This window comes from Vicugna pacos, chromosome 3 (assembly GCF_048564905.1).
Source record: "Vicugna pacos chromosome 3, VicPac4, whole genome shotgun sequence".
NCBI classification, from domain to species: Eukaryota; Metazoa; Chordata; class Mammalia; order Artiodactyla; family Camelidae; genus Vicugna; species Vicugna pacos.
Genome location: NC_132989.1, coordinates 2,280,189 through 2,308,142, shown reverse-complemented (window position 1 = coordinate 2,308,142; position 27,954 = coordinate 2,280,189). Strand labels below are relative to the sequence as shown.

At 51.8% G+C, this 27,954-nt stretch overlaps 1 protein-coding gene across 5 annotated transcripts; it reads right to left on the bottom strand.

The window, feature by feature from the left end:
- Positions 1–593: 593 nt before the first annotated feature.
- On the bottom strand, positions 594–27,752 carry ARF1 (ARF GTPase 1). Of its 5 annotated transcripts, none has more exons than XM_072952389.1 (5): positions 27,610–27,752; positions 2,462–2,646; positions 2,271–2,381; positions 2,041–2,165; positions 594–1,884 (listed from the first exon to the last, which is right to left on the bottom strand). In XM_072952389.1, the coding sequence occupies exons 2-5, from the start codon at positions 2,607–2,609 to the stop codon at positions 1,723–1,725; spliced, it is 546 nt and encodes a 181-aa protein (XP_072808490.1). In that variant the 5' UTR covers positions 2,610–2,646; positions 27,610–27,752; the 3' UTR covers positions 594–1,722. The 5 variants fall into 5 exon arrangements, with proteins under 5 accessions (XP_072808490.1, XP_006218822.1, XP_031527978.1 ...); XM_006218760.4 differs by lacking the exon at positions 27,610–27,752 and adding an exon at positions 17,667–17,790; XM_031672118.2 differs by lacking the exon at positions 27,610–27,752 and adding an exon at positions 17,621–17,755.
- Between the last annotated feature and the right edge of the window lie 202 nt (positions 27,753–27,954).

Sequence of the window (27,954 nt, the reverse complement as noted above, 5' to 3'; positions counted from 1 at the left end):
TTGTTATCTAGGGTGGAGCAGTCTACCTCCTAGGGGCAGGACACCTAGACCTTGGCCTGCCAGTCGCCACCCAGTAGGGGTGCCAAGAAGGGCTCCAGGTCAGAGGGACAACCTCCCCCCAAAGTGGGAGGGGGTCCACAGCACAGGGACAATAAAGCACCCAGCGAGGTTGATCACTGGCAGTGACGTGGAGCTTGGCCAAGGGGTATCACAAAGGGTGGATATTAGGAAGGGGCGGGGGGCCCTCCTCCACACACCACCCCTGGCCCTGGCTTCTCGGGCATACCCCATGTGGTAACCCTGCTGAACCTCTCACGACCTGGCATTCCCAAGACTGGGCCCAGGGGGCTGAACTGCCAACAAGGAGACCAGTGAGGAAGGGGGTCACCGCAAGGGTGCTAGCACATACCCACTCCTTCCCATGGGAAGAATGAAGATCTGATGCTGCTGGCCCAGGGAAGGAGTGGGCAGAGGGAGGGAATGAGGCATCAGGTCAGGGGTCGGCTGCCCTAAGTCAAGTAAGTGGCTGTCCCTGCCCACCTCCCAGGAGGCAGGCTGTCAGTCAGGGGCACCCAAACATGGGAGAGCCATGAAATAGTTAAGAGATTTTATTCTAATAGCTGTAATTACAGTGCTTGTTTGTCGAAATGAAAACTGAAAACAAGTATACAAAACAGTTGATTACTAATCGTGTATTGAAAGCAGTAAGAGGTTCCACGACACCAAATAAACCAGTTCTGAGGTTTTCCCCAAGATAAAGTTTAACAGCTCCAGCTTCTTCAGTGTTTATCAAAATACAAAAGAAAAAAGTAGAGGTTCTCATTTTCAATGGCAAATCCGACCCTTGCAGGCTGAGGGGGTGAAAGCACATGTAGACAGGGGCTCTGAGGGGCTGGGGCTCTAGGGTGACTGCCCACGCTCCTGCTGGTGAGACCCCAGAGGGCCCAGGGCAGGCCAGCGAGAGCGTTCTGACCCAAGTGCCCGTGCTGACCCAAGAGAAGGCCGGGGTCTCTCCAGGGGGTCTGAGAGCGGGGGCTGCAGCCTCCAGCCCATCTCCTGGGCCGCTGTGTAAGCACAAACACAAGCACAAACGCTATGGGGTGTGGGGTGACCCGAGACAGAGCGAATCACAGGGACCCTATTGTGACCATGCAGAATGGATCATGGCTGGTTCTGCCCCGTTTCATGTTCCCAAGGGGAAAAAGACCACTGGTGGACTGGGCTCAGGCCATTACTGCAGAACCTACACTAGGCACATTTCTCCCTTCTGTGTGTTCAAGTGTTCTCCTTATCTTGTATTTGTAACTATTTTAAAAAATGCACTGAGTTTGGGTTAAAAACCAACCACCAAAATGGATCTCAACACAGATCTAAAGCCCAGAGGAGGAGCATCGGGCTCGTCTGAAACAGCGACTCCTGGATGACCCGTGTGCCTAAAATCCCTTCTCAGTACTAAACAGTGGGTTGATTTTCTTTACAATAAAAAAAGCTGAGTAATATTGCATAGGAGTACCAGAAACTGCCTCATTGGAAACAAAAACTATTTACATTAAATAAAAACCCAGTTGCAGGCTGCGTCTGCACATTTACAGCATGGTGAAGCACACTGTGACCAACCATGGAGACAGCTTCTGGCACTCACACCACAGGGGCACGTTTGCCACATGAGAGTAAAGCGAGGGTAGAAGGAGGGAGTGAGAGGGGAGGAGAGAGGAGCACAGCTCACTTCTGGTTCCGGAGCTGATTGGACAGCCAGTCCAGTCCCTCATAGAGCCCGTCCCCGCTGGTGGCACAGGTGGCCTGAATGTACCAGTTCCTGTGGCGCAGAGAGTGTAGGCCCAGCTTGTCCGTGATCTCGGCTGCATTCATGGCATTGGGGAGGTCCTGGTGGGGGGAAAGCACAGCGGCCATGCGTCAAGCAGACTGCACGAACCCTCTCCACCCAAACTGTGACCCCCGTCCTCAGACCCCCAGCCCCAAGAGGCCAGCTGCCTGGCATGAGCTCACCGCCAGCACACAGGGTGGCTCAGTCACGTGTACCTGTTTGTTAGCAAACACGAGCAGAACTGCGTCCCTGAGCTCATCTTCTGCCAGCATCCTCATGAGCTCCTCGCGGGCCTCGTTCACACGCTCTCTGTCATTGCTGTCAACCACAAAGATGAGACCTGCAAGGGAACGGCAGTCAGCAGTGCAGGCACTGAGAACACCCCTGACTCTCCCACAGGCCACGGACCCCCTCCTGAAGGGTGTGATGAGTGGCCCCCACTCACCTTGTGTGTTCTGGAAGTAGTGGCGCCACAGAGGCCGGATCTTGTCCTGGCCGCCCACGTCCCACACGGTGAAGCTGATGTTCTTGTACTCCACAGTCTCCACGTTGAAGCCTGGAAGAGCAAGGCCCAGGGTGAGCCCCTCCACAGAGCACCTGCTGCCCCCTCAGCCTCCCAAGACCCAGTCTCCTCACCTATTGTGGGAATGGTGGTCACAATTTCACCCAGCTTCAGCTTGTACAGGATGGTGGTCTTTCCCGCAGCATCCAGGCCCACCATAAGAATGCGCATTTCTTTCTTGCCAAAAAGGCCCTTGAAGAGGTTCGCAAAGATATTCCCCATGCTGTAGACTGGTGGGAGCAACAATGGCCAGAGAAACCTGCAGAGACAAGGAGTCCCAGGTCTCTCTGTGTTGCCCAGGGCCAGCAGAACAGGAGCAACTCGGAGACCACCCACAGACAGACACACATCCTGCTCTCTCCTGAAAACTTCACAAGGCATAAGCTGACAAAATTCCTGCTCCCAAGCAAAAGAAAAAGAATCCTCCCCACCTGTCTCTTGAGCCCTCAGATCACCCTTAAAAGGAAGAATACGGGACTCTTAGGAACAGGGCTAATCGGAATTTGAACCAGCCACTGACGCTGTCTCAGAAAGTGACACCCAAGGCCACAGGGCGACTTACCTCTAAGTCCTTCAACCTGCCACTGTGGGGCACAATGTCCAACACGTGTGAGGAGGTGTGGCTTTCAAATGAATGCTAGATCCTCCACAATCTAAAGTAGAACTTTTCATGGGACCAGAAATAACCACTCCAAGACTCCACCATGTCTCCCAACTGCCCCACGTTTCAGTGAAACAGTCTAATGTTAAGACAACCAGTGCATGAGCAGCTGGGAGAGCCCATGGCAGAAACCAAAAGCCAACCTTTACTAACATGCTGAGCGCTTAGCTCCTTGCAGGCAGGACTTGGGGAATGGGAAAACCTGGGCTCTAGGCCAGCACACCACAGCATTCAGTCCAAGAATGAGGCCACAGCAGTGGCCCTGGGGAGCCTGTCAGGGGGGTACTTCCCTGTGAGCTGTGGTCAACACTGTGCCAGAGAGGAGGAAGTCCACGTGGTGCAGCAACATAATTGCATGAGAATGTGCATGCTTTGCCTGAGCTCCCCCCAGGCTCCCCTCCCTCAGGAGAGCAGTAACACTGGGACACCATGGAGCTGGCTGGGACTAAGTTTAGAGCCTGGCCCCAGACACCCAGATTTGCAGGAAGGGACAACTGACTATAGCTGTGGGGGAGTGGGCTCATGGAAGAGAGGATCTCCTATTCTAAATGCCCCCAAATGACCAGAACTGCTCAGGCCTGGCTTCTCCATGCTTAGTACTTTGATTCTTCAATTTTTTTTTATTTCCAAAAAGGCCTTAGGGACAAACAGTCACTTTCTCAAATGCTGATTGCTTAGGAACCTGGACTTTTAGCACCTTGAGGTGAAGCCAAGCTGTGGAGGGCTGGGCAACCTTCAACTGGAAAAAACTTTGTTGACAGAAAACCAACTGAACCAAAAACAGCTTGTTCTAAGCAGGCGGGGAGCTGCTCATACCTGACCACTGGGAGGGTGCTGGTGGAAGGGGCCTTGCCCTGCACACCATGAGCTCCCCAGTCTTTAGACTTTGGACGGACACTGCTGGGGTCAGGGGCCAGTTCCATGGAGGACACAGATATGCACCCACCACAGGCAGGCCCCACTGCACCCCGCATGGGGGGTGTGCCCCAGATCCCCACCACACCACATCACCTCTGATGACAGGCTCAGGTGAAGTCGACAGGTCTCCACTGTACGTTACTTTCTGCCTTAGTCATCAGAGAGCACTGGGTGACTACGCGCATCCAACCTCTACCCTCTGGCTTCAGCACTCCAACATCTCCCGGCGGAATTACTGCCATAAGGACTGTCAAATGGTGATTTTCTACTTAGTCATTCCTTCCAGTGCTTAGTTACCATTCTACTGCAAGGAACCACCATTCCGTTCTCCGTGTACTGATAGTGTGTAAACTCATGTATTCCCAGGTTACTCAGTGGGTCAGAACCAGCCACCCTATTGTGAATTAGATGCTCAAATAGTCCTAGGTGTGCCCAGTGGACCCCTTTCCACAGGCTTCAGTGCACTTTTGACACTTTGAAATTATTTTTGGTTTTGAATACTATTTGTAAAATTAAAACTTAAAAAGATCTTTATTATGACATTTCCTTTTCTGCAAACAGCCAATTTTCCCAAATATAAAGGCTAAATTATGGAAGACAGAATGAAATGAACACATATACTCATCTCAGTTTACTCCTAAAATCACTAACAATAAATAAATAAAAGTGATGACTGACTCAAAAGGACAAAGAGAAAAGCTGGGGGGGTGGGGGTGGGAGAAGATAATTTTGGTGGGGTCTGACCATGACCAAGTGCTCACGCTCAGCCCTGCAGGAGTCAAGGGGCCTTTCTGGAGCAACAGAACCAAGGGCTCTCACTGCAATCCAGGCAGAGGAGGGCATGGGCTTGCACTGTACTGGAAACAGAGGGATAGAGCAAAGTCAACAGGGAGGCACGCATGAGACTCGGAGGCCTCAAAGCAAGGACCTATGGATTCTTTAATTAAAAAAAAACAACAAACAAAAAAGCCCACCAACAACAAACCATAGATTCTTGAATCTGGAGGCCCCCAACTCCTTTTAAAAAGCCCCCAATGGGAGCGAATGAAACAAACAAGTCATTTGGAGGGAAGCAAAACAGAAGAGAGACTATTTAAAAAGAAAAAAAACAAAAAACAAACAAAACTCCCAACCCACACATGGTTTTGGCATCAACATGGTGGAGACCTGGTGTCCACAAAACAAAAAGAACAGGACATTAGGACACAGACATGGCAGACCTCACAGCCAAAGTGAAAAAACAAACACACACGCACATAATTAAAAAAAGGGAAAACTGGGAGCAATTTAAAGGACCAACAGCTACCTTGGGTATGGCAATGACTTTTCAGATACAACACCAAAAGACACAGCCCCATGAAAGAAAGAATTGATAAGCTGCACTTCATTAAAACGATAAACTTCTGGTTTATCGTTTGTGAAAGACAAAGCCAGATTGGGAGAAAATATCTGCAAGAGATACATCTGATAAAGGACTGTCATCCAAGATATACAAGGACCACTTAGAACTCAACAGTAAGAAAACAAATTTAAATTAAATTTAAAAATTAAGAAATGGGCCAAAGACCTTAATGAAAACCTCACCAAATAAGATTTACAGAAGACAAATAAGCAATGAAAAGATGCCCATCATGTCAGCAGGGAAATGCAAGTTAAATCAGCTACCACAGCACACCTATTAGAAGGAATGACCAAAGGCCAAAATCCAGAACACCTGCTGGCAGGATGTGGTGCAATAGGAACTCTCCTTCACTGCTGGTGGGAATGCAAAATGGTGCGGCCATCTGGAAGGCAGTTTGGAGGTTTCTTACAAAACATACTCTTACCAGTATGTTTTCAGTAACCATGCTCCTTGGTATTTTACCCAAAGGAACTGAAAAGTAACATGCACACAGACACCTGCACACTGATGTTTAGAGAAGTTTTATTTATAACTGCCACAATTTGGAAGGAACCACAATGTCCTTCAGCAGGTGAACGGATAAACAAACTGAGGTACATCTAAACAACAGAATATCCTTCAGTGCTAAAAAGTAATGAGCTATCAGGCCATAAAAAGACATAGAGGCACCTAAATGTGCATTACGAAGTGAAAGAAGCCAATCTGAGAATACTACATACTGTATGATTCCAATTATGTGACATTCTGGAAAAGGCAAAAAACGGTGGGGACGGTAAAAAAAAATCCTTTCAGTGGCTGTGAGGGGTTAGGAGGAAGGGAAGGATGAATAGGTAGAGCATAGATTTTTAGGGCAGTGAAACTATTCTACATGGCACTGCAATGGTAGATACATGTCATTATCCATTTGTTCAAACCTACAAAATGCACAACACCAAGAACCGCAAGGTAAACTATGGGCCCTAGATGATGGTGTGTCAATGTAGGTTCATCAATTGTGACAAATGCTCCACGCTAGTGGGGGATATGAACAGTGAGGAAGGCGCTGTATGTATAGGAAATCTCTGTGCCTTTCCCTGAATTAGGTGGTTAACCTAAAACTGCTCCCCCAAAAGAGAGACATAAACAGTGCTTTCAACCTGTTATTCTGCACCAGCCAAAGTATGGATTCAGAGAAAGGGCAGAACAAAGAGAAGGTCAGAAGTGCAAGGCCTCACACACGCCTTCTTGTGGCTGCTGCCACTGGCCAGGGGAGCCCCCCAAGGTGACGTAAGGAGAAACAGAGGCAGGCAGGCCTGAACAGCAGCCAGCACAGGTGGAGCAGGAGGAGGGCCGTAGGAAAAGAGGAACATGTTACCTATGTGGTTTAAACATGGGGTTTGGCAATTCCAGGGGAAATGGAAAAAGCTAATGACAGGTATGCAGAAAAAAAAAAAACACGGATGAAAATGAAAAGAAGTCATTTTAAGGCTTCCTGAGGAAAAACATAAGCCAGTCACTACTGGACTCAGCAGTGAGCAATATTTATTCAATCATGACACTGTGCCTGTTGCTGCTGTGTATCAAGAAGCCGAGGCCAGAACTTGGGGTATCAAGGCCAACCCTCATCCTCCAAAGCTGACACACTGTGAAACAGTATCAGCATGCTCATTTAGAACAGAGAGGCATGAAAGGGGCTGTCCCTGGGAGGCAGGATGAAGACTGCTGTTTATGCTTGTTTTAGGCATTAAAGTACACTGTTCATACAAACTGACACAAAAACCTTGGCACTAAGGTATGTAAAGGTTATCTGCGTTCTCCTCAACCCCCACATGGGACTAATGTAACAGTCTAGGTAAACTGGGCACAGCAGCTGGCCCACAATCTGTATGTCAGCCTCAGAATGCAATTGGGCAGAGCTGTGACCCTGAGCAGTCTGCCAGCCTCCTCCTCCTGTCATGCCCTTGTCAGTTCCCCCAGAGCCCAGTGTGTCTGCATTGGCCCAGCAGTCTGCTGAGTCCTGATTACCAACGTGGTCCTGGCCCTCCACACACGGTTTTTCAACTTACCTAGGTCCTGGATGCCCAAAGGGGAAGCGGGCCACATATCTGGTGGCCAAACCTGGATGGGGATGAGCACAACTTCTAGGGTTTAAGATGCTACCACACATAGCACTTGGTCTCTCCCACTCTACAAGCATCTATACCCACCCTGCATCTGGTTCAGGGACCCTGGCAGCTTCTGACCTAACACAGTATCTGTCTCTGTGGAAAAGTTCAACAGTGACCACTGGAGTTGCTCTGGGGCCTCTCAGCACAGGTTCTAACTTGCAGGACACCCAGCCTAGGCCTGTTTCACCCTTTCCTCCACCAGGATCCCTCACACTCAGGTCAAAACCTGTTTTTCAGGTTCATCATAATGATGGTATTTGTGAGCAGTGAAAACCCTGACTTTCTTAGAAGAGCCCTTCCTCGTGCCCGCCTGAGTGTGCACCTTTGCGCCTGCCCACCAGAAGATGCAATTGTAACAGCAGCACATCTCTCCCCCTGAAGACAGAAAGCTCTAAGCAGTGGCAGCCCCTTAAGAACAAGTTTTTTCCCTTTTCTGGTTAGGACCAAAAACAATGATAGGGTGGCATTTTGACATTACAGCAAAGAATGGGACACAACTAGCTGGTTACTTTCTTGAATGCAAGGATCTCCTAGGCCTAGGCCAACCACAGGCTTCCCTGGCAAAGCCGGTGCAGAGCTGTGAGTTTACACCCATTCCACTCCAATAAATGAATCCAAAGTAACTGGTTTAGCCACTGAAGAGGAATAAATGTATCCATGACCTCTACCTGTGCCCGCTGTATCTCCTAACAAGCCTCAGAGTTTCAGGATAAGCAAGGGACAGCCCTCCCCTACATTCAGAGCTGTGCAGCTTGCCTATGTGGAAGGAAAGTTGGTCATGTTTTCTGAAACTGTTAGAGCTGGTTTATTTAACAAAATCTTTTAAGCAACGATATCAAGATGACCCAAACTGCTGGGAGTCACTAGGAAGAAGAAACCACCAACCTAGAGCAAGGCTTGGAAAATGTGCCCCAGGGAAGCGAAACAACCAAGGGCTTGGATTCCACTCTGTGCTTCAGACATGATGGGAGGCTACGGTCCCTCAGTAAATGAAGGTCACAAGGATAAATCCCCCACTCAAATGAACAGCTAGGTGACATCAGAACTGTTTTTCTCTTTTTGCCGTTTTTAAAGTCAAGACTTTTTTGTCCATTAACTTGAGACTCCAGCACATCATCTAAATGAAGTCTTAAGCCATTACTCTGCCTATTAATCCAACACTTCATTTCTGTAGCTCTGACATTTTCCTGCAATTGAGTTGAGCATTACATACTGTCACTATTTTATAAACTTCAGTGTTAGGAGAAAACTGTACACATCAATACTAGTGATAGGCGGATACACCTCGCAGGCCTAACACAACTGTGATGAAGGTAAGAATCAACAACATGCTCAGGAGAAAGAATATGCAGCCTAAGACACTCAATGGATGTAATTAAGTTGACTGAACTTTCTTTTTTTTCTCTTCAGTTTTATTCAGATGTAACAGACACACACATGGCATTATTTTCAAGTGTACAACATAATGATTTGATATGTGTATATATAAATACTGAAATGATCACCACAAAAAAACCTAGTTAACACCTATCACCTCACAGAGTCACAAACCTCTTTTCCTTGTGATGAGAACTTTTAAGGATTACTGTTAGCAACTTTCCAATATACAACACAGTATGGTGAACTACCAGGACTTTACATTCCTGGACTTACTTATGACTGGCCACCTTCACCCATTTCACCAACCCCAACTCTAAACTTTTAATACAAAGAAAAAAAATAAACAAAAGAACATGCAAAAACATTCCAGAACTGTGTAATTCTGGTCTACATCTAGAAGTGAGTTTCAGTGAGACTGTTTTTTGTGTTTCAGAATAAAACTTCCAGAATGTTTTGCAGGAATCAATTAAGCACCAGACCCGGCCTTTAAGCAGCAGTCCCATACACACAGCCCTGAAGGAGGCTGTCTGCCAGAAACCCAGAGGCCTCTATGCTAATCCCGGAGGGCTGGTCTTCAACCCAACAGCACTGCTCTGCAACTGGCCTCCTTTCAGAGCTCAAGGAAGGGGCATTTCCTGTTAGGTCTGATTCTTAGGAAGAGCAACCAGTGAAATGTAATTTAGATCACTCTTTGCCAGCTTAAGATTCAAGATGAAATCCTTAAAATGACAACAAAAAATGAGTTTTATTTATGAATCCAGCTCTTGGTCTACACTAACATGAACACCCAAGAGCCACTGCCCATTGTCTAATGGAATGAGCACACCAACCACAAGGCAAACATGGAAACAGCATAACTGTAATCAATCCTACTTACCACTAACTACAAAAACCAAAGCATTTAACTGATGGACATGTTTATTTGTTTTGTAACTGTCCCTTATTCAGTCTTAAAGTTTTATTTACTTTTTTTTTAACATAACTGTCTTCAAAGCACATTACCAAACACGAATCATTCAGAAATCTACAGATGGGAGCAAATATCCAGATAGACTAGCCCATGAAAACGATAAACATGGTCGGTCGTAGGACCTCTTAACACAAGTATCCCATGGCCTTCAATAGGAAGGAAACAAGGAGCTGATGATACACACAAGTTGAGACCTCACTCAGATGCTGTGTCAGGAGCATCGCTCACTGCTCTGCACGTTTGTCCTGGTGGTAGAGGCTGGCTGCTCCCTGATTTGCTCCTTGATTTTCTTCTCCCTGAGCTGTCCCTGGGCAAGAGGACTTCCTTCCAGAATAAACCTACATTCCTGGCCCCCTAAAGCTATGCAGGACCATCTGAGTATGCTAGCCCATGGGATGGGGTGACAGTGATGGAACGGCTTCTAGGTGCTACAGAGCTGGTGGTGGGCACCTGGGCCCCCACTGTGAAGCAGCCAGCAGTCTGGACCCTAATGAGTACTTCTCTGGCAGTAGGGACACAGATACCCTCTATCTGACTACAAGTACAATTTAGTCTGAAGAAGTTGTTGCTGGAAAAAACTCAAAACACCAAAAACACAAATTTGCATCAACCTCACAACATACAATGTACAATAAATTCAACTGAAAATGGAAGAAACTAAAGTAATTTATGACTAAAATGCAAAGTAGAATTGAAACCACAGGCAACCTGAAACCACACAGACATCTTGAAAAGTGTCCTACCACCCACGGGGTCCTTACTAATTCTGCAAGTTAGTGGCCCTTTGGAAGTCAGTTAGATTTGTACTTCAATCCAACCCAGCTGCAACCAGAGGATCACTGGTTTGGAACTCCTCAGCAAGTCGCTCAGCCCCATGTTCTGACCTCCACTGTGCTCCCAGTCCCCTCTCCACGCTGATTCTCCGTGCTGGGCCCTCCAAGCCCTTCACTCAATCTCTGAAGGCCACCCTCCACAAGGAAGGGTCCTCTCCTCTCTTTACTGTTCTCAGCGCACCCCTGACACATCATGGGGCTGACAGTCATCACACTAGCCTAAGGAGTAGCTGTGTAATGAGAACAGCTCTGGGCACACAAACACTCAACAACACTCTGTGAATCCAACCAACAGACGGTGAAACAGAAATGGAATGGTGACAGTGCTCACCCTTCCACCTCATCTCAATGACCAGTTCTTAGAGGCCTCTGGGTCCAGCAATGTCAAAGGCTGATCCAGTTACACTGCAGCCCTCTCAATGCAGCCAGAAGCTTCAGCATGCAGACACACACACATTCACAACCCTCGGGCTGCTGAAGCCTCAGTCTCTGTGATCCTGACAGAAACGGCAGGAACACCGGTCAAACAGCACAGGCCTGTGTTTCAGTTCTGGTAGGGAGAACAAGGACGAGAAGGCGATCCAGGGTTCTGATTTCTGCTGTGAAGTAAATCACATTAATTTGTTTCTGTAAAAATACCCCACGTCTTCAACTATGTGATCACCACGCAGAAGCCCCTGCAGTTTCTGTGCTGGGGCCTTTTCCAAGAGGTCACTCGCACCCACGATGCAGGTGCAGAGCGCTCTCTGGGAACCAGGGTGGGGCTCTGGAGGACCAGCGTTGCTGAGTCCCTCTCCACACCCTTGAAGAAAAAGGGAACTGCGACCAACTACGAGTTGTCAGAGTGCCCAGTTCTTCTTCCTCAAAATTCTCAGAGTGGCAGGCAGCCTCCTGAGGCTTTCTCAGCACCGGGAACTTTCTGAGTGGTTAAACCAATCTGCAAAACTTGATTTTTGTTTTCAGGGAACTTTCATTTTAAAAATAAAATTTAAAAAATTTGACTTTTTCTGAGAGATGGGCTTCTGGAGAACACAAAAAGGAAAGTGCAGCAGTGGCCGAGAGCCTCTGTTAGATCCCCCTACCTTTAAAGCAAGCCCCCTGCCAGACCTGCCCCTCCTGTGACCCTCGTTAGGAGCACCTAGAGGTGCACCAGCTTGGAGCACTCGGGACTCCCTCTGCCTGACTCTCCAAGAAGCTGGCCTTGCTGGCAGGCCCAGGGCCTTGTGGGAACTTCCCATGTTTGGCCCCAACAACCACAGCAACCTCTCAATAGGCCTCTTCCTACCTCTGGTCACATTTCAAATCCAGGGCAGCCCTGGAGTAACAGAAACGTCATTTACACAACTGCTCATGCCATCCTCTGCTTAAAACCTCCCAGTAACCAGCAGTCCCACCACACTGTCTCACATTTTCACTCCCTAGCTCTGCACCTCTCCAGCCATTCACCCCCAGGGGAACACAGCCTCCTATATGGGACCCCAGCTGGACCCTCCTCTCACCTCCAGACTTCTACTGCTCCTCAACATACGGATGTCCCTTGGGAATCCAATACTCAAATATAAAGGACTCACCCTTCCCTACTCTAACCCTGAGCAACTTCCTTCCAGTTCTCCAGACCCAAACCCTGGAGACACCCACAATCCCTCTCTGTCCCTCTCCTCTCCAAAACTATCTGCTTCACTGGCAAGTTCCATTATCTCGCCCTTTGAAAAGGTGCTTCCCCACCACTATCCCCCTCTGCCTGATCCCGGCCACCTCACCTCCCCTCTGTAGCTTCCACCCCACAAGGTGTTCTTGCCAGCAAGAGGGGCGTGTAAGGAAAAGTCAGATGAAGTCAGTGTCCTTAAAAAGATCCGAACTGGCACGCCATGGCATTTCACAGCACCACCTCTACCATCCAGAAAGGAAGCTAGCAAACAATACAACCAACATACACACCAGACTGCACAAAACCCCCTGTTGCCCCAACTAAAATGTAATAGGGAAATGAAAGACGGTGACATATAACAAAATGTGGGCTTCAGTACTAGTCACGATCACACTGTAAATTCAAGGGAGGCAGTCCGACTACCACCTAATGAAGACTGCCACAAACGCACACTACTAGAGCATGTACCGGCATCTCACGACACTCAGGGCCTGTTATGTCCATGAGGCAGTTTTTTTGGTTTGTTTGTTCTTTTTCCTGGAAACAGAGAACAACTCTTGGTAAGATTCTGCAAAAAAAAAACAAAAAAATCACCCTTGATTTACACAATAGATTCACTCCTGGAAGATTCAGAATATCTATTAAAACCATGAAAAAAAAAGGTGACTCTGTACATAAACATAATTAGGTTCAAGATATAAACAGATTTTTCACCTACATGAAAGTCATGCAGACAGAATGTATTTTTGCTGCTAAATGTACTAAATACCAGCATTGCCTCCCCTCTTTGACAGAGCCTCAAATCCTCCCACAAATTCCCAAAATACCTTTTCTCTGGGGCTACCCCTCCAAAGACCACTGGCACACACCGGCACACTTCTTTCCCCTCCTCTGCTCCTGGCAGGTCTCCAAAACCATGATATGCACTCCCACCTCAGGGCTTCTGCCTTTACTGTTCCCCAACCCGGGAGAAGCTTCTTATTTCCCCCAAAGACTCACAAGGCCCCCAATCGTTTACACCTCTGCCCAGATGGCACCCTCTCCCCCATCCTCCTGATAGGTCTCACTAGCCACACTCAGTGCCCATTTGTGTTCCTGTATCTTGCTGGCCTGCCTTTCCATCCCACTTACTGCCATGGCCCTGCATCTCCACCCAGCCTTATACTCTGCCAGTAGCATCTCCTCTACCCAGAACTCATCCACCTTCCTCCATCCATCTCCCTATCTTCCTCTGCTGGCCACCCTTCTGGGGACCCAAGGAATTCACCATCAGGGAGAGGAGAAAAGAATCATAAAAGAACATTTATCAAGGCCCTTAGGGATCAAAAAGTAAAAAGATTAATCATACACATCTACAAATATGCTTTCCCTAAAAATAAGTCTGTCAGAAAAAAAAACCTATAAATCAACAACGAATTTCATACTGGTTTAAAAGTAAACACGGATGTGGTGAAATCTGAACATTCCTTTGACATCCTAGTGAGGAGGAAATCAGGGCTGCAGAGATACAGTTAAGTACTCAGGACAAACATGTGCATCTCAGCCATGTCCAATACACCAGGAGGGGTGTGTACACAACCTGCTTCCTAAACCTGCCCTCAGGTCCCTGAAACTACTAAGAATACATTTTCAGTGATCTCCCCAGGAATTTGCAATATCTCATATCACTTTGATAGAAGAGAAATGCTAAAAGCTGTAATTATTTTAAGCAAAGTTACATCACCCAAAATGACAAATGATATATAGTATTTTAAATACAAATTAATGGATTCAATCAGTTAATTAGGAACTGCATGCTCATCTATAGATGACAGGAAACGTCACAGGAAAATGCACTGTTAAAACAACAGTTTTTAAAGACACCTTTTAATCTGAATCCTGTAATCAAAATGCTGACACATATAGCTTTGCCTTCACTCCTACTCTTCATAAATGAGTCTAGACAGAATCTTGAAATTGTTTTCTTGTCCATTTGCTTCTAAGTCAAAACTGACAGGATACTCAAAAACTTCACGCTAAAAGTTTTCAGGATCTCAGAAACCTAGAACCAGTAAGCTTTCTGTTTAGCTCCCACACTGGCACTGCAGAAATAATTTGATGTACAATACAAATAGAAAGATGTTAGCTATTTTCCATATGACTTGCCCTTTGGGAAACAAACTCTTCTAGCTTGCTAGTATTCCTTTGAGGAGCAAAACTTACTAAATTCTGATTAAACATTAATTTATGTTTCTAAAATATACATTTCTAACGTCTGACAATTCATAGATCATAACTGGGGTTTCCATTAATTTATGCTGCATACAAATAGTCACCCCTGTGGTCTCAGGTGTATAAATGTTTGCCTCCTGAACAGAGTCACCCCCATTGCTATGTGTATAAAATCTGCCTGCCTTGTATGGTTTTTCCTTTCTCTTGAGTCAGTAAGAAGCCCCACTCTTCCTTTTCTATTTGTTGATGACAGACTGCTAAGCTCTTGCTTCCAATGTATTCAAAAACCAGGAAACACGGCTTTGTTAGGAATATGGAAGTTAGTCCCTTCAAAAGGTAGCTTCATCATTCCTCCCCACTCATGTAAGGAAGCCGGGGTGGTAGGACTGAGTAAGGGCCTAAAAGACTCTCCTCAGAGTAAGGAGCTTTGATGTTTTTGTGTTAAATTTTGCCACATTTAAAATCTGATCCATCTAAGAATGCTGAACTACCTTCCAGAATAGTGATACCATTGGATAGCTGTAACAGATGTGGCACAACTCTATTTTAAAGAATTTATAACAATCACGAGAGGATAAGAACCTAAGGATAAAGCACCACCCATCTCGCACTTACACTCTGAAATCATCCCCCTCAACACACACTCCCCCCACCAAGCTGTCCTTTACTTGCCTTTACTTAGAAGGGTTACATATAACCCACTATTAGGCCAGAAACATTTCCAAACACCACTTCACATGGTGCCGGGAAGATATCTCGAACACCATCCACACCAATGAGGAGAAAACAGATGACAAGAGGCAAGTTCTTGTCTAATTTTAAGATCCCAACTAAACGGAATTTTTCATGTTTCCTTCCCAACCAACTCTGACAGATGTGCATTTTATTTCCTTCATTCTCCTAATTCTATAAAGGTTGGAAGGTTAAAGGGGAGAACATCTATGGGACAATATGCACAGAGATGGTCCTAAATGGTACAGCAAGCCCAGGCCATCCAGGGTCTGAACATTAGGTCAGTAAGTGACCACAACCCCCAGGAAGGCTGCAGAAATGCTTGGTCTGTCTGACCTGTGATCAAGAACAGATTTAAATTGATATATGAAGGCGATATTCAATTTGAAGAATACGAAGAATATGGATTCAACTCTCTCAAAAATAATACATTTACGAACTTGCACAAGAGTTTTCCCCCTTCGTTAGGTTTATTCCTATGGCCATTTGACTCTAAGGATCACCTCAATGGCTGATGGTCCGCACCAAACTTTACTAAAGTAAACAGAAAAATAGACATACCTTCCTGTAGTTTCAAGCCTGTCTGGTCTTTGACAGAGGTGGCTGAACAGGTCTGAGTGTCCTCTTCACATTGCGCAAGAGGCAAAGCAAATAGCTAGACCACATGATTTAAAAACCAGAACTGTGAGGAGCGCAGAACCAGCTTTTGCTTTCTACTAACTTTCTTACAATGATGAGCGGATAGCATGTGAGTCAGCTACTACCCAAACCAACTATTTTAAATCTTTTTGAAGTAGCAATTTTGAATACTGCCCTCACAAGAAATAGCAGATTTCTAACGTCCAAGTGATACGGATTTATTTTCAGCAGGACATTCCTGTTGAACAGGGACACTACCCATTAAGCAGAGAAAACCTTTATGGGAAGGAGACAGCACACTCTAACAAAGTGGCTAGATTTGTGATGAACGCATACACACTCAATTCCTCTTAATTTTGGACCCAACTAGCAACACCATGTATTCAAAGTTCTTAGTTTGGGCCACTCCTGATGGTTGATGAAAACTCTAACGACAACACACAGCATGCACCGTGGCATTTCAAACTCCTTCAGACACACGCAGGCTGCCAGAAACACAGGATCAACCATGCAAACAGCTGGCAGAAAAAAATGCTGACCACTAGTTCTGAAACAAGAACTAGAGCTGACCACTCCACCACCAGTAGTGGCATCAACTACACAGCCAACAATGACTTCCGGGACTACTCTCAAAGCGTCCGAATTCCCTGTCTCCTGTCAATGACTTCTTGTGCAATTTTGCTCCATTCATTTAAAATACCAACTTGGTGTTCTGAGGAGCTCAAAAATGCTCAGTTAATTAACAAATATTTTAAGTATTTTGTAATTCATTGCCAAGTCTTACTACAAAGCTACCATTTTACCTCCCATAACCACTTGGATCGGGCAACAAGACAAGCTTTAGGGCACTCTGCTTGGGAGGCTGCCTTAGCCCCAGATAGGTCGTTTCACAGCTAGGTTAACGATTTACCAGCTCGGAAGAGTGTTCTTATCCACGCCAAAGGCATCCAGGAAACAATCCCGGGGTTGCAGCAAGCTTGGATAAAGGGGCCCTACAAAGCCGACGGCGCGTCGCGCGGGTAGCGGGAGCTTCCTGGGACCACAGGCGCTCCCACTCAGACCCCAGGACCACAGCACCCGCCCAGGAACCCGGGCCCCGCCCCGCCTCGGAAGCTCTGTTCTCGGAGCAAACAGGAATTGGGCTCAAACCCTGGGCATCGTGTGACCTTGGCCGCGTCCCGGGCCGCGGGCCTCAGTTTCCTGGTCCTCGCGACCCCGAGGCAGGAGGCCTCGCAGGCGGAGCAGGAAGCTGGGCTTCCTGGAGAGCCCGCGATGCGGCCCGGACTTCCGGGCGCCTGTCCCAGCGGTTCTGGGGGTGCGGGCGGCGCGACTGACCCCCGCCCTGCCTCGACTCGGCCCCTGACCCGGCTCGGCCCCGACTCAACCCCCGTCCCAGCCTCGAACCCTGGCCCAGCCCTCCGCACCACCCCGCCTCGCCTCGGTCCCCAGCCCGGCCTCAATCCCCGACCGGGTCCAGTCTCACCTCAACCCCGGGCCTCTATTCGACCCTAGTCCCCGCCCGGCCTAGGTTACCAGCCTCGACTCCGCCTCACCTCGGCCTCCCGCCTCGACCCGCGGTCCCCCGCCTCGACCCCCCGGCCCGGCCTCATCTCGGCTCTCGCCAGGCCCAGCCTCACCTTGGCCCCCGTCTCTGCCCTCTCCGCCCCAGCAGAACCTCACGCAGGGCCTCACCTCGGCCCCCGCCCCCGCCTCCGCCTCGGCCCCGGCCCAGCCTCACCCTCGGCGGCCGCGGCGCTGCTGCTGCTCGGAGGCAGGCGTTGGTTTCGCTCCCACAAGATGGCGGCTCTGACGGCGGCCACGTCAGTGCCTGCTGCCGCAGGGGACGCTGGGGAACAAGGCGGTCCCGCTCGTGGTCCCGCCCACTCCCCATTGCGGCGCGCACGCGCAGACTCCGGACGGGAGGTGGGGATGGACCGCCGGCAGGCGCGGGGCCCTGGGACTACGCCTCGCCCACCGTTGCGCTTGCGCGCACCTCCGCCCCCTTCCTGCTCCCCACTACCCCTTCCTCCCCGGCAGAGTCCGGTTGCGTCTGCGCGCAGCTCTCAGTGGACGGCCAAGGGTTGAGTTCACACGTCCATTTCGCGGTCTCGGAGACTGAGGCCGGGAAGGGCTCTGCGGCCCTGGGTCGGCAGCGCTGGGGTGCCAGCTCCTCTCCCCGGCCTCGGCCCGCGTGACCGCAGTGACTCATGCGGCGCCGTGCGCCCCGGAGAAGTTGACCCGGGGAAACAGGCGCAAGATCAAATAAAGAAGGCGTCTAGTGGCACGGGCGGAGCAGGGAACCACAGCTGGGCAGGGAACAGCGCTGTCCCGAGGTGGCCGCTGAGCTAAGGTCCAGGTGGCTGACAGGGAAAGCCCCCTCCTCTGGGAAGCCTCCCTGGGCTGATCTGAAGGGAGAGGAGGCCTGTTGCCGTCCCTCTCCACGTTCTCCAGGTTCAGGGGCCTGACTGTGGCCCTTACTTGGGACCTCACTGTGGCCTCTCCCTAACGCCGGGTCCCTTTACCCTCCCCCCTCCTATCTACTTTTCGAGCCCCCTCCCCTGCAACCCGTCTGCTGCTATGAAGGGTCCCCCAATTAAGAGGCATTGGTGACATTACTAGGGGTGGGGGACATTACTGGGGGGGGCTCTTCGCCCAGTGTTCTGCTTTTTGTGCAGGGCTCAAAGCAGGGCCATCACCTGAGCCCTGGCCCAGGGGCCTGCCTGGCAGAGGAAAGCCTTGAGGTGTTGTGCAGCGTGCTGTTAGCCTCCTGTCCCCTTTCTGTGCCCCTCACCCATCTACTCCTGGACAGGGCCTCCTTGCTGGCCTTGGGTGGATGGGGCTTTACCAGCCCTCCCTGGGGCTTCCCAATCCTCTTAGGTAGCCCCCCTGTCCCAAACATGATGACCTCCTCTCCTGAGAAGCTGAGGGCTCTTGGCCCTGTGAGTCAGACCCAGCCAGTCCCCTGTTTCGAGCCCCAGCCTCCCCCAGAACTCTACACTTTCAGAAGAACTAGTCTGTGCTCTGTACCTTAGCCTCTGAAGGAGCATGTGAAAGATATACACACAGTTTAAAAAATAATATGGATTCCTATGTACCCACCTCCAGGATACCTAATTTACCTTCCTCCTGATTCTGTTCTGGTTTGGTCCCCCTTGGGAAAAGGGGGCTTTTTCAGACCAGATGAGTATCTGGGGTCCAGCATGGGCACATCAGGGGAAGGACCCCTTCCCCTGGCAGGAGACCTGTTAAGGAGCCAGGAAGTGCCAAGAAGTTACCTAGGGAAAATGAGGCCCTGGTGCCCACACAAAGGGGCTAGGACCTTCCTGCTCCTAGGTCCCAGAGATGGACGCACTGGGAACTGATGGAGCAGAGTGCCTTCCCAGCTTTGGCCAAGAGGGGGCAAGGTGAGCAGGCTAGACAGCCTGCCGCTATCCCAGCCCACTTCCATTATCAGGATCAAAGCCCCCAGCCCAAACCCTCACCTGCAGCCTGACCATGGGCAGGGGCCTGGCTAGGGTCTGCAGTTGAGATCTTCCCCTCTGGGGGTCCCTGAGTCTAAAGACAAGGTCAGCCACAAGGATGCTGAACAAGAAGGCCCCCTGGGGAAGGTGACTGGAGGGACAGAAGGACCAGTGAGAGCAAAGGGGCAGAGGCAGGAGGAAGGGGGAGTAGGAGATTACATCCTCCAGGACCCCCCAGCCTGGCAGGTACCTCATGCAACTTCTGTATGTGGCACCTGAGAGGTGGGCAGCATTCATGCCAGGCTACTTATGGTCAGAGAGGTTACAGGTCCCCCCAAGGTCACACAGCTAGGATTGAGCCCCTGGAACTCAGACCCCAACATGCCTGTTGCCAGAGCCTTCACTCCTCCCCTGGCTCTGGGGCATTGGGCGTTCAGTACACCTGAAGGCTGCAGCATTATCTTGGACTCCTCCAGTGATAGGGGGCTCCCTGCTTGGTTAACAGCATCCAGGACTTAGGTGCAGAGCTTTATCCTCTTAAAGACATCCCTGGATGGTGGCGGGGGATGGGGGTCCTCTGCCTACCGGCACTCACCCACGTGCTCCTGGCTCCGTTTGGCTGTTCTCTGTTGACTCCCTGTCTCCCTGAGACAGGCTTGTGTCCAGACAGGGGTGGGGTGCAGAGAGGGCCCCACCCTTCCCTCTGCTTAGCCCCAGTCCCTTCTCCTCCAGGCCCATTCTCAGAGCCCATCCTCCTGCATGTACTTCCTGGGGCAGGCTGCAGGAATCATCACAGCTGTTCTGATGGTGTGGATCCCAGGAGGGGGGCTGGCACAGCCTCCATGCCCGTGCCCGTTTCCCCACCCTACCCCCAGCATCCCTCCCCTTGTCCTGGGCCTGGTCTGAAGTCTGGGGCCAGTTAGGTCATGTGGGAAGCCTGTGGTTGGCACAGGGGTGGGCTTGTCCGCAGCCACACAGCGGTCAGGCGGCAGTGTGAGGACCATGGCCCAGTTCCACGCATGTGAGAGGGTTAGTTCTGGGGCCTCTCTCACCTCAGGACCCTTTGAGCCTACCTGCTCTTGCCTCAGTTTCTCCATCTCATTCAGGTCCCTCCCTTCACTGCAACTCCTCAATGGCCCCCTCACCCTGGCCTAGCTCCCAGGGCTCCTTCGCATTCCTGGGACAGGCCAGGACCATTCCTGTCCCAGCGCCTTTCTCCCTCTGCCCAGAACATTGTCTGGAATGGGCGGTTCCTGCAGGCTCTTGACTCACCTGGACACTGTGGTCCTCGCTGGAAGGCCAACTCCACTGAGCAAGGGTGTTTCCTGCCTGGTTCTCTGTCTCATTCCATGTCCGGGCAGACGGCAGGTAAGCCGAATACAAGGGGCCCCCATTCAGTGGGCCTCCCACTGGCGTGCTAAAAGAACACCTTTGTTTTTAGGACCCTTTAACTGACATTTAGCATTCCTCCCACTTCGAGTGTAGGTGACATTCCCAAATAGCAGTATGCACTTGACCGATGCTGTTATCGGCAACAGCAACATCAAGACATTTTCACGTGAAATCGCAGAGCTTGTCAGCCCGCAGCCAACCTTGTCATCTTGGGTGCTGATAACTCAGGGGAACATAGAAGACACTGCTTCATTTTGTGTCCCCTACTGCGCAACACTTCATTTCCATGTCTTCTGGCTTTATGGAGGAAGGGGACTTCTGAAGCACACACTGGAGATGTGGAAAGTTCTAACTGCACTTTTAGGGAGCTGTCGCCCCTATCAAGGTAATAGAAACCTGTCACCCCCAGAGTCACGTGGCACAAAGGTCTTAAAGCTTTTGATAACTGGGTCTGTTTTGTTTGTAACGCTGCACTAAGTATTTTAGGCAATGATGAAACCTTGTTCTGAGAAGGGGCCCATGGGCTTCACCAGCCTAATAGGGGGTCCCTGGTTCCTATACAGCTTCTCTGCTCTGGCTTCTGGATGAGGCCAGTAGGGGTGGGAGAGAGGCCCCACTTGGGGATGTGATAAGGACAGGTGCAAAACAGCAGGGCCAGCAGAGAAGTCCGGGCTGGAATTTGAAGGGCAGGAGGAGCCCCGATGACTCAGGGGCTTTCCCTGGTGGTCCCTGCAGTGTGGCTGGGGAGGCCAGGCAGGCAGCGGGAGGAGGCCACCAGGGCAAGGCTGACCAAGGTGTGGAGCCACAACACCCAGTAAGTTGGTGGATGGGGGGTTGGGGCATGGGTCTCGGTGGGGGACACGCAGAATGTGAGGGGTGCAGCCCTAGACTCTACCTGCACCAGGCTCTTCTCTTGGAATTCACCCCCAGGTTTGAGGGGGCTGGAATCTCTGCCCTTCTCAGGGGGCTCTTCTCCCCCTTTTGACCCCAGACAGAAAACAGCAGAAGGGAAGGACCCCCACTTGGGCTGGGGGGCATCTAGTGAATTTGGGGTCCCAAAAACTCTGGAAAGGGAAAAGATGATTCCCGTTCTCTGGCCTGGTGACAAGTTCTACAAACCTCAGTAGCTTAAAATGACAGTCCTTGTATGTGCCATCTCACGGTTCTTGGGGGTTAGGACCTACGGGCATCTTGGTGACATCTGCTGGCCTGGAGTCCTTCATGAGGTATAGCAGTTTTACCCCACAGGCCTTGCAGTGGGTAGAGTTGTATCCTCCCAAAGTCACATCCGCCCGTAACTTCAGAATGGGATCTTGTCTGGAAATGTCTTTGCAGCCGTGATTGATTAAGACCTTGAGATGAGATGATCCTGGATTGGGTGGGCCCTGAATCCAATGGCAAGTGATGACAAGTGTTATAAGAGAAGGGAAAGGAGGATTTAAGACACATACATGGAGAGATGGCCACATGACAACAGAGGTAGATATTGGGGTGATGCAGCCACAAGCCAAGGGATACCTGGGGCACCAGTTGCTACAAGAAGCAGAAAGGATCTGCCCCTAAGCCTGTGGAGGGAGCATGCCCTGCCAACACCTCGACCTCAGACTTCTGGCCTCCTAACTTGGGAGAGAACAAATTCCTGTCGTTTTTAGCTACCACGTTTGTGGAAATTTGTCACGGTCTGCCCAGGGCCTCATACAGGCTGGTTCCTGGGGCTGAAAGGATGAGGGCCCCTTGGACAACCCCCTTTCCTATCACCTGCCTGTCCAGGTGATGTCTGCACACATCTTGCAAGTAGCCACTTGGCCTGCCCAGCTGGTGTGTGTCCACCACTGGGCATGTGTCCTCTGATGTGACCACCGTACCTTGTAGTGGTTCTGGCTTTTGGAGTGAGACCAGTCCCCTCCTGGGTGCCCCCTGCCCTGCAGCCCCGAGCACGACCAGGGAAAGGACTAGAGGCAGCCCCGTGCTGATACTGGAAGACACCCCCCAGCCCTGCTTCCTTCACTCATCGCTCCCAAAGCCCAGTGTCTGGGGGAAGCCAGGCGTGGAGAATATCGGCCTGCAGCTGCAGTTATTGCAAAACTGCCCTGAAGAAAGACAGGCAGCTGTGGGGCAGGACTCATGCCTGCCCGCCACCACCTCCCCCAGCCAGCTGTAGGCCCAGGCCTTGGTGGAGACCATCCTCAGAAGCAAGAGTCACGGCTCACAAGGACTTCCCATCCCACTGATCAAGCAAGGCTAGGGAGCCTGGATGACAAGCAGAGTGGGGACTGGGCCATGGTGGGGGCAGGCAGCCTGGTTACTGGCACCTCGCAAATGGCCCTGCTCAGAAGCCCCATGTGGCCCTGTCCCCCTGAGTGAAGCTAAAAGCCCCTCATGCCTGTGGCCTTCTGTCACCTGGCTCCCTCTCGTTCGATTTTGCAGGCATCACGCAGCTCAGCTGGGCCCTGGGTCCTGTTCCAGGGCCTTTGAACTGACTGCCCCCTTCCAAATGAGCTCAGTCCCTCTTTCCTCCCTCCTTCCACGGACCTGTGCTCCTCTGCCCTACTCCCCAGCTAAAACAGCCCTCCCTGCTTCTCTTGGCCCCTCACTCCGCTCTCCTCCATTGCACACGAACATATTCGATACATTTATTTGTTTGTTTCTGTCCATCACCTGCCACCTAGCTGGGCCTTTGCAGCGGACACACCATGGACACTCACTATGTGGTTGATTATTCCAGTGCAGAAGGTAAGAGGGAGAGCAGGGGGACAGCCAGCAAAGGACAGTGGCTCAGAGAGGAGCTGCCTGATCTTGGGCCACACAGACTGGATGAGAGGTCTCAGGCCCTGCGGGGGCCACGCTCTGTCCTGCCCAGCCACGGGCAGGCAGTGCTCACTCTGAGGTGCACCACTGCCCTTTGGAGCAAGACTGGGGCAAAGGCAGTCAGGTGGGGGCGCTCCTGCCCAGGCCACGCCACCCTGGCTGGGAACCCTTTGTGCTTTAATTAAAACCCATCCCTCTGCCTGACCCCACTCTGCCATCACATTCTCCACTTAATTGGGGCCCTTCAGAGTGGCTGAGGTTAATTAAAAACCCAGCTGAAGGCATGGTGGTGTCTCAGCCTCTGCGGCCAGGGACTGTCTGCGTGCACCCTGCCTTGTGCCCTGGAGGGCTGCCCCCACACCTGTCACCCTGACTGGGCCTTAGGCTCCGTGCCCCCCGCTCTGGTCTCTCCAAGAGTGTGAAAATCCTGCAGAGATCCTAAGGCTGTAAAGTGGCTTGCTGTTCCCAGCGAATGAGAGCAGGCTGTCTCTGGGGACACCAGCCTGTCTGTGCCAGGTCCTGACTCCAGCCTGGGGTTTTGGGCACTGCTTCTGGCTCCCAGGCCAGGGTGGGTGGACCCTGCCCTTTAAAGCAGCCTGCCTTCTACCTGCAAGCCCAGCTGGGCAACTGCCCTGAGGAGCCCTCTTCTTGTGGGCGGGGGGGGGGGGTGTCTCAAGCCTCTTCCTGGGCGGGCTACACCTCCTACCACTCCCTGTTAGGACTGCTCTGGAGGGCTCCTAGCTCCCCGGGTGTGTTAATTGGGGTGGACAGCCCATGAAGGAGACCAGCAGGAAGGGAGGCTCACAAGGTGAGCAGCTAGGGATGTCCGAGTCTGTGATTTGAAACTTCAAAGGCCTCATGTCCCCAGGCCTGGCTGGAGAGAGAGAGAGATGGACAGGTGAGGAAGGCTGAGTCCTTGACAAAAGCAGGCCTTGTTCCGCTGTAGACCAGAGTGCCTCGTCACTGCCCAAAGGGACGGCTGCCTGCCTGCCTGCCTGCCTGCCTGCCTGCCTTCCCAGAGCCTGGGCATCAGGGCAACATTCAGAGTTCAGGCCCAGAGGCTCCAGCAGAGGAGCTGATGGCGGGGAGGGGAGGTCTAGGGGAGCCTGAGCAGGCTGGCCAGGTGGTATGAGGAGGCCTGGCATTGCTTTTGGTCCTAGAGAGAAATTGTTCCTCATTAATGGGGCAAGAAAAATCTAAAAAGAACACCTGACGCTGGAATGGCCCCCGAGTTGGAGACTGCCGGCCGTGCCGGCGGCCTGTCCGGGCTGGGTATTGTCTGGGCCGGTCCTCCTGCCTGCCAGCATGTCGGGCTATGCTAGGTTCGAGCTGCAGCTGGAGTGCTGCAAGGGGGGGGCCCTGGAGAGGCCCCCAGTCCTACTCCAGGGCCTGGGTGTGTCCTCACGCCCCTCAATCCAGGGGCCCGCTCAGGGACTCCAGGCCCCATAGGAGGGGAAGCAGGAAGCAGTCGCACCTGCTCCTAAACCTGCTGGCTGAGGGAGCGTATCAGAGTGGGTGGTGGCCTGTCCCACTTCACATCTCAGCAGTGGACTGAGCTGCAGGAGCATCCCTGTGGACCTGGCTTGGCTCAGTTCACAGTTGAGGGTCAGGCCAGGGGAGGGGCTAAAGCTGGGGTCAGGTTCATTCACCCCCAGAGGTCAGGCCTTGTGACAGGGAGAGAGGCAGAGAACGTGTGTGTGCCCTAGCCTGAGGCATCCCACCTGTGCTGCGTGCAGCACCACCTGTAGTGTGCTCTTTTGTGTTGTCCCCACCTGCAGCATCCACCCCAGCAGTGTCCCCACCCGTATCCTTCCCATTTGCATCCTTTCCTTCCCACCTGCGTCACCCTCACTTGCAGTGTCCCCCTCACCCGCAGTGCCCCACCTGAGTGTTACCCTCACAGCCACCTGGGAGCTGGGCTGCACCCTTGTTGCTCAGAGGGAAGTAGAGGCTACCCTGCGGCGAGCTGAGCTGAACTGTCTGCCAGAGGTGGCCACACTGTCCTCCTGGGCCTGAGTGGGTAGGTGCTGGCCCTGAGCCCCACCACCTTCCCCACATCAGCTGTAGGCTGGGGTGTCCATCCTCCCCATCTGAGGGGCAAGAACTCTCCGACCTCCACGCCCCCCCAGAAATAGTGTCAAACAAGCACTGGCAAACTGTGTGCCGCTGGGCAGGGCCAGGGCAGCCCCCCGATGGCCCAAGAAGTGCCCAGCACTCTGCCGGGTGAGGGACTTGGAGCTGAGGGGGTTAGGCGTGGGCTAGGGGCCAGGGAGCTGGTGCTGCGCCCACAGGGGTGTCCAGGAGTCTGGGCGAGGCCACCCATCCCCCACACCATGGGGGACATCCATGAAGATCAGCCCTCTGGAGACAGACGAAGGGCAGACTGACCTTCCATCCTCAGATTGACCTTCCATCCTGCCCCAGGCCCAGTGCTGATCTGCCATTCTGACCTCTGACCTCAGGCTGACCCTGATCCTGTCCCAGGCAGAACCTGTCCTTCCTGAGCACTTCCCACCCAGACCTGCTCCCAGGGTAGGAGTGACCCAGCACACAGATCCCGCCCATCCTCAATGTGCTGTTGACTCTGAGAGGCTCAGACAAAGCCTGTCCTGGGGCGCCCTTCCTAATGGCCACCTCCTGGGGACCCTGATGTGGGAACAGGGGTGACACTCCATGATGGGCGTGCATATGGGGACTCCCCTGGGATCACTGTACGGCCAGCTGATACTGAGGACACAAGTTGTAGAGCTGGCCCATTACAGGTGCCCCAGTCACTCCCAAATCTCCCAGGTAAGGGGACATTACCCTGAAACATTCTGGGGTACTAGTTTGGCTTACTCAGACTGGCCTGCCCAAGGGCTGGAGTTGGGGAGAGTGCTGGGCCCTAGGAGCTGGCCAGGGCCCCTAAAGAGGCTTAACAGCCCTGGGGATGGGCCAGCTTGGCACCAGAGGCATCCCCCGCCCCATATGCAGCACATACACAGCTCCTCCTCTGCCTTGCATGGGCCCCTGAGGTGCAGCAGGCACTGACTTTCCCGGGCCCCCAGGGGACACTAATTCAGGAATCACCAAAGATTATGGCAATATGGTGGTGAGAAGGCTGCAGCAGCAGCCAGGGGGTGTCTGAAGCTGGAAGGATGGCGGCAAGGATAAAGGAAGATGAGAGGGAACTGCAGGTGGGACCGGAAGGTATGATGTGAAGGCTCAGCTTTCCTTAAGACTCTGTCCTGACTAAGGTGTTGAGTACCCTTGGGCAAGTCGTGTCTTGCCCAGGTCAGTTTCCCCATCCATGGGTTAGAGGCCCCCTTCAGCTCAGAGTGGGACTAGTTTGTCAGAGGTGCAGGCTAATGCACTCCAACTCCAACCTGTGGGCACTGGGGAGCCATGGAAGGTTCTTGAGCAGAGGAGGGAGCTGTCTTGGAGATTTGCGACCTGTATCCTCTGTTCCTGAGGTTCTTGTTCTCTGGCCCAGACCTGGGAACTAAAAGCACACTGGAGGAAGAAGCACTTGTGATCTATGGGGCTCCTTCCAAACTCCAAACATCAAACAGCCTTCCCTACGGCTCCTGGCCTCTGTAGGCTGCAGGCTCACAGGCTGAGCAAGCCACGGAGCCAGGTGAGGTAGAGGACGAACCCCTGCTGTCAGCAGTGGAGGGAGCTAAAGAATCTGGGATGGCTGTTGAGCCCTGATGGAGGTTCTGCCTGGGCCTGCCTGTCTCTCTGCAGTCCAGTTGTCGAGTGAGGGGCAGACAGGTGGGGAAGTCCCCTTCTCACAAAAGACCTCCCCACTGCTGTCTTGGGGTTCCACAGTCCAACCCCTTGCATTAAGGCCGGGGCCTCCCCACATTCCTGTCTTCAGTTCTGCAGATGGCCACTGTGGTTGGGAGAGGATATTATATGTAGAGTCCCAACTTCTGCCGTAGGGACTTGGAGGAAGTTGAGGGAGATGGAAGCTTTTCCCCAGAGCTGGGGAGTCTGAGGGCCCTGGTGAGCCTTCGTGCCTCTGCCATGGGGACTCACCTCCTCCTAGAAGCCCTCCTGGATTAACTGCAATGCCTCAAGTATTGGTCCCCTCCAACCACACAAGCACCCAGTTGACAGGATTCTGGCCAGTGCTGGCCCAGTGCTGGTGGGTGAACCCGATGGCTCCTCACCTCAGGCTGGACTGCAGGCATCAGGAGTTGTGGGGAGCAGACCTGCCTCCTCCTTTAGAATGGAGGAAAAGCCCTCCCACTGCTGGGCCTCTAAGGGCGGGAGGGCATGCCATCCCTACCCAGCCCAGTGCCTCCCTCCCAGCTGGCCGTGTTTGGGTGGAGAGTCCTGGTCCTTACACCATAAACACCAATTTGCAGGGCCCTGAGAACC

Excerpts from the sequence above, each read along its gene's own strand:
- ARF1 (XM_072952389.1), bottom strand. The coding sequence starts at position 2,609 with ATGGGGAATATCTTTGCGAACCTCTTCAAGGGCCTTTTTGGCAAGAAA. Across the intron at positions 2,166-2,270 it reads CTACTTCCAGAACACACAAG|GTCTCATCTTTGTGGTTGAC; the intron begins GTGAGTGGGGGC and ends GTTCCCTTGCAG. Across the intron at positions 1,885-2,040 it reads TCGTGTTTGCTAACAAACAG|GACCTCCCCAATGCCATGAA; the intron begins GTACACGTGACT and ends TCCCCCCACCAG.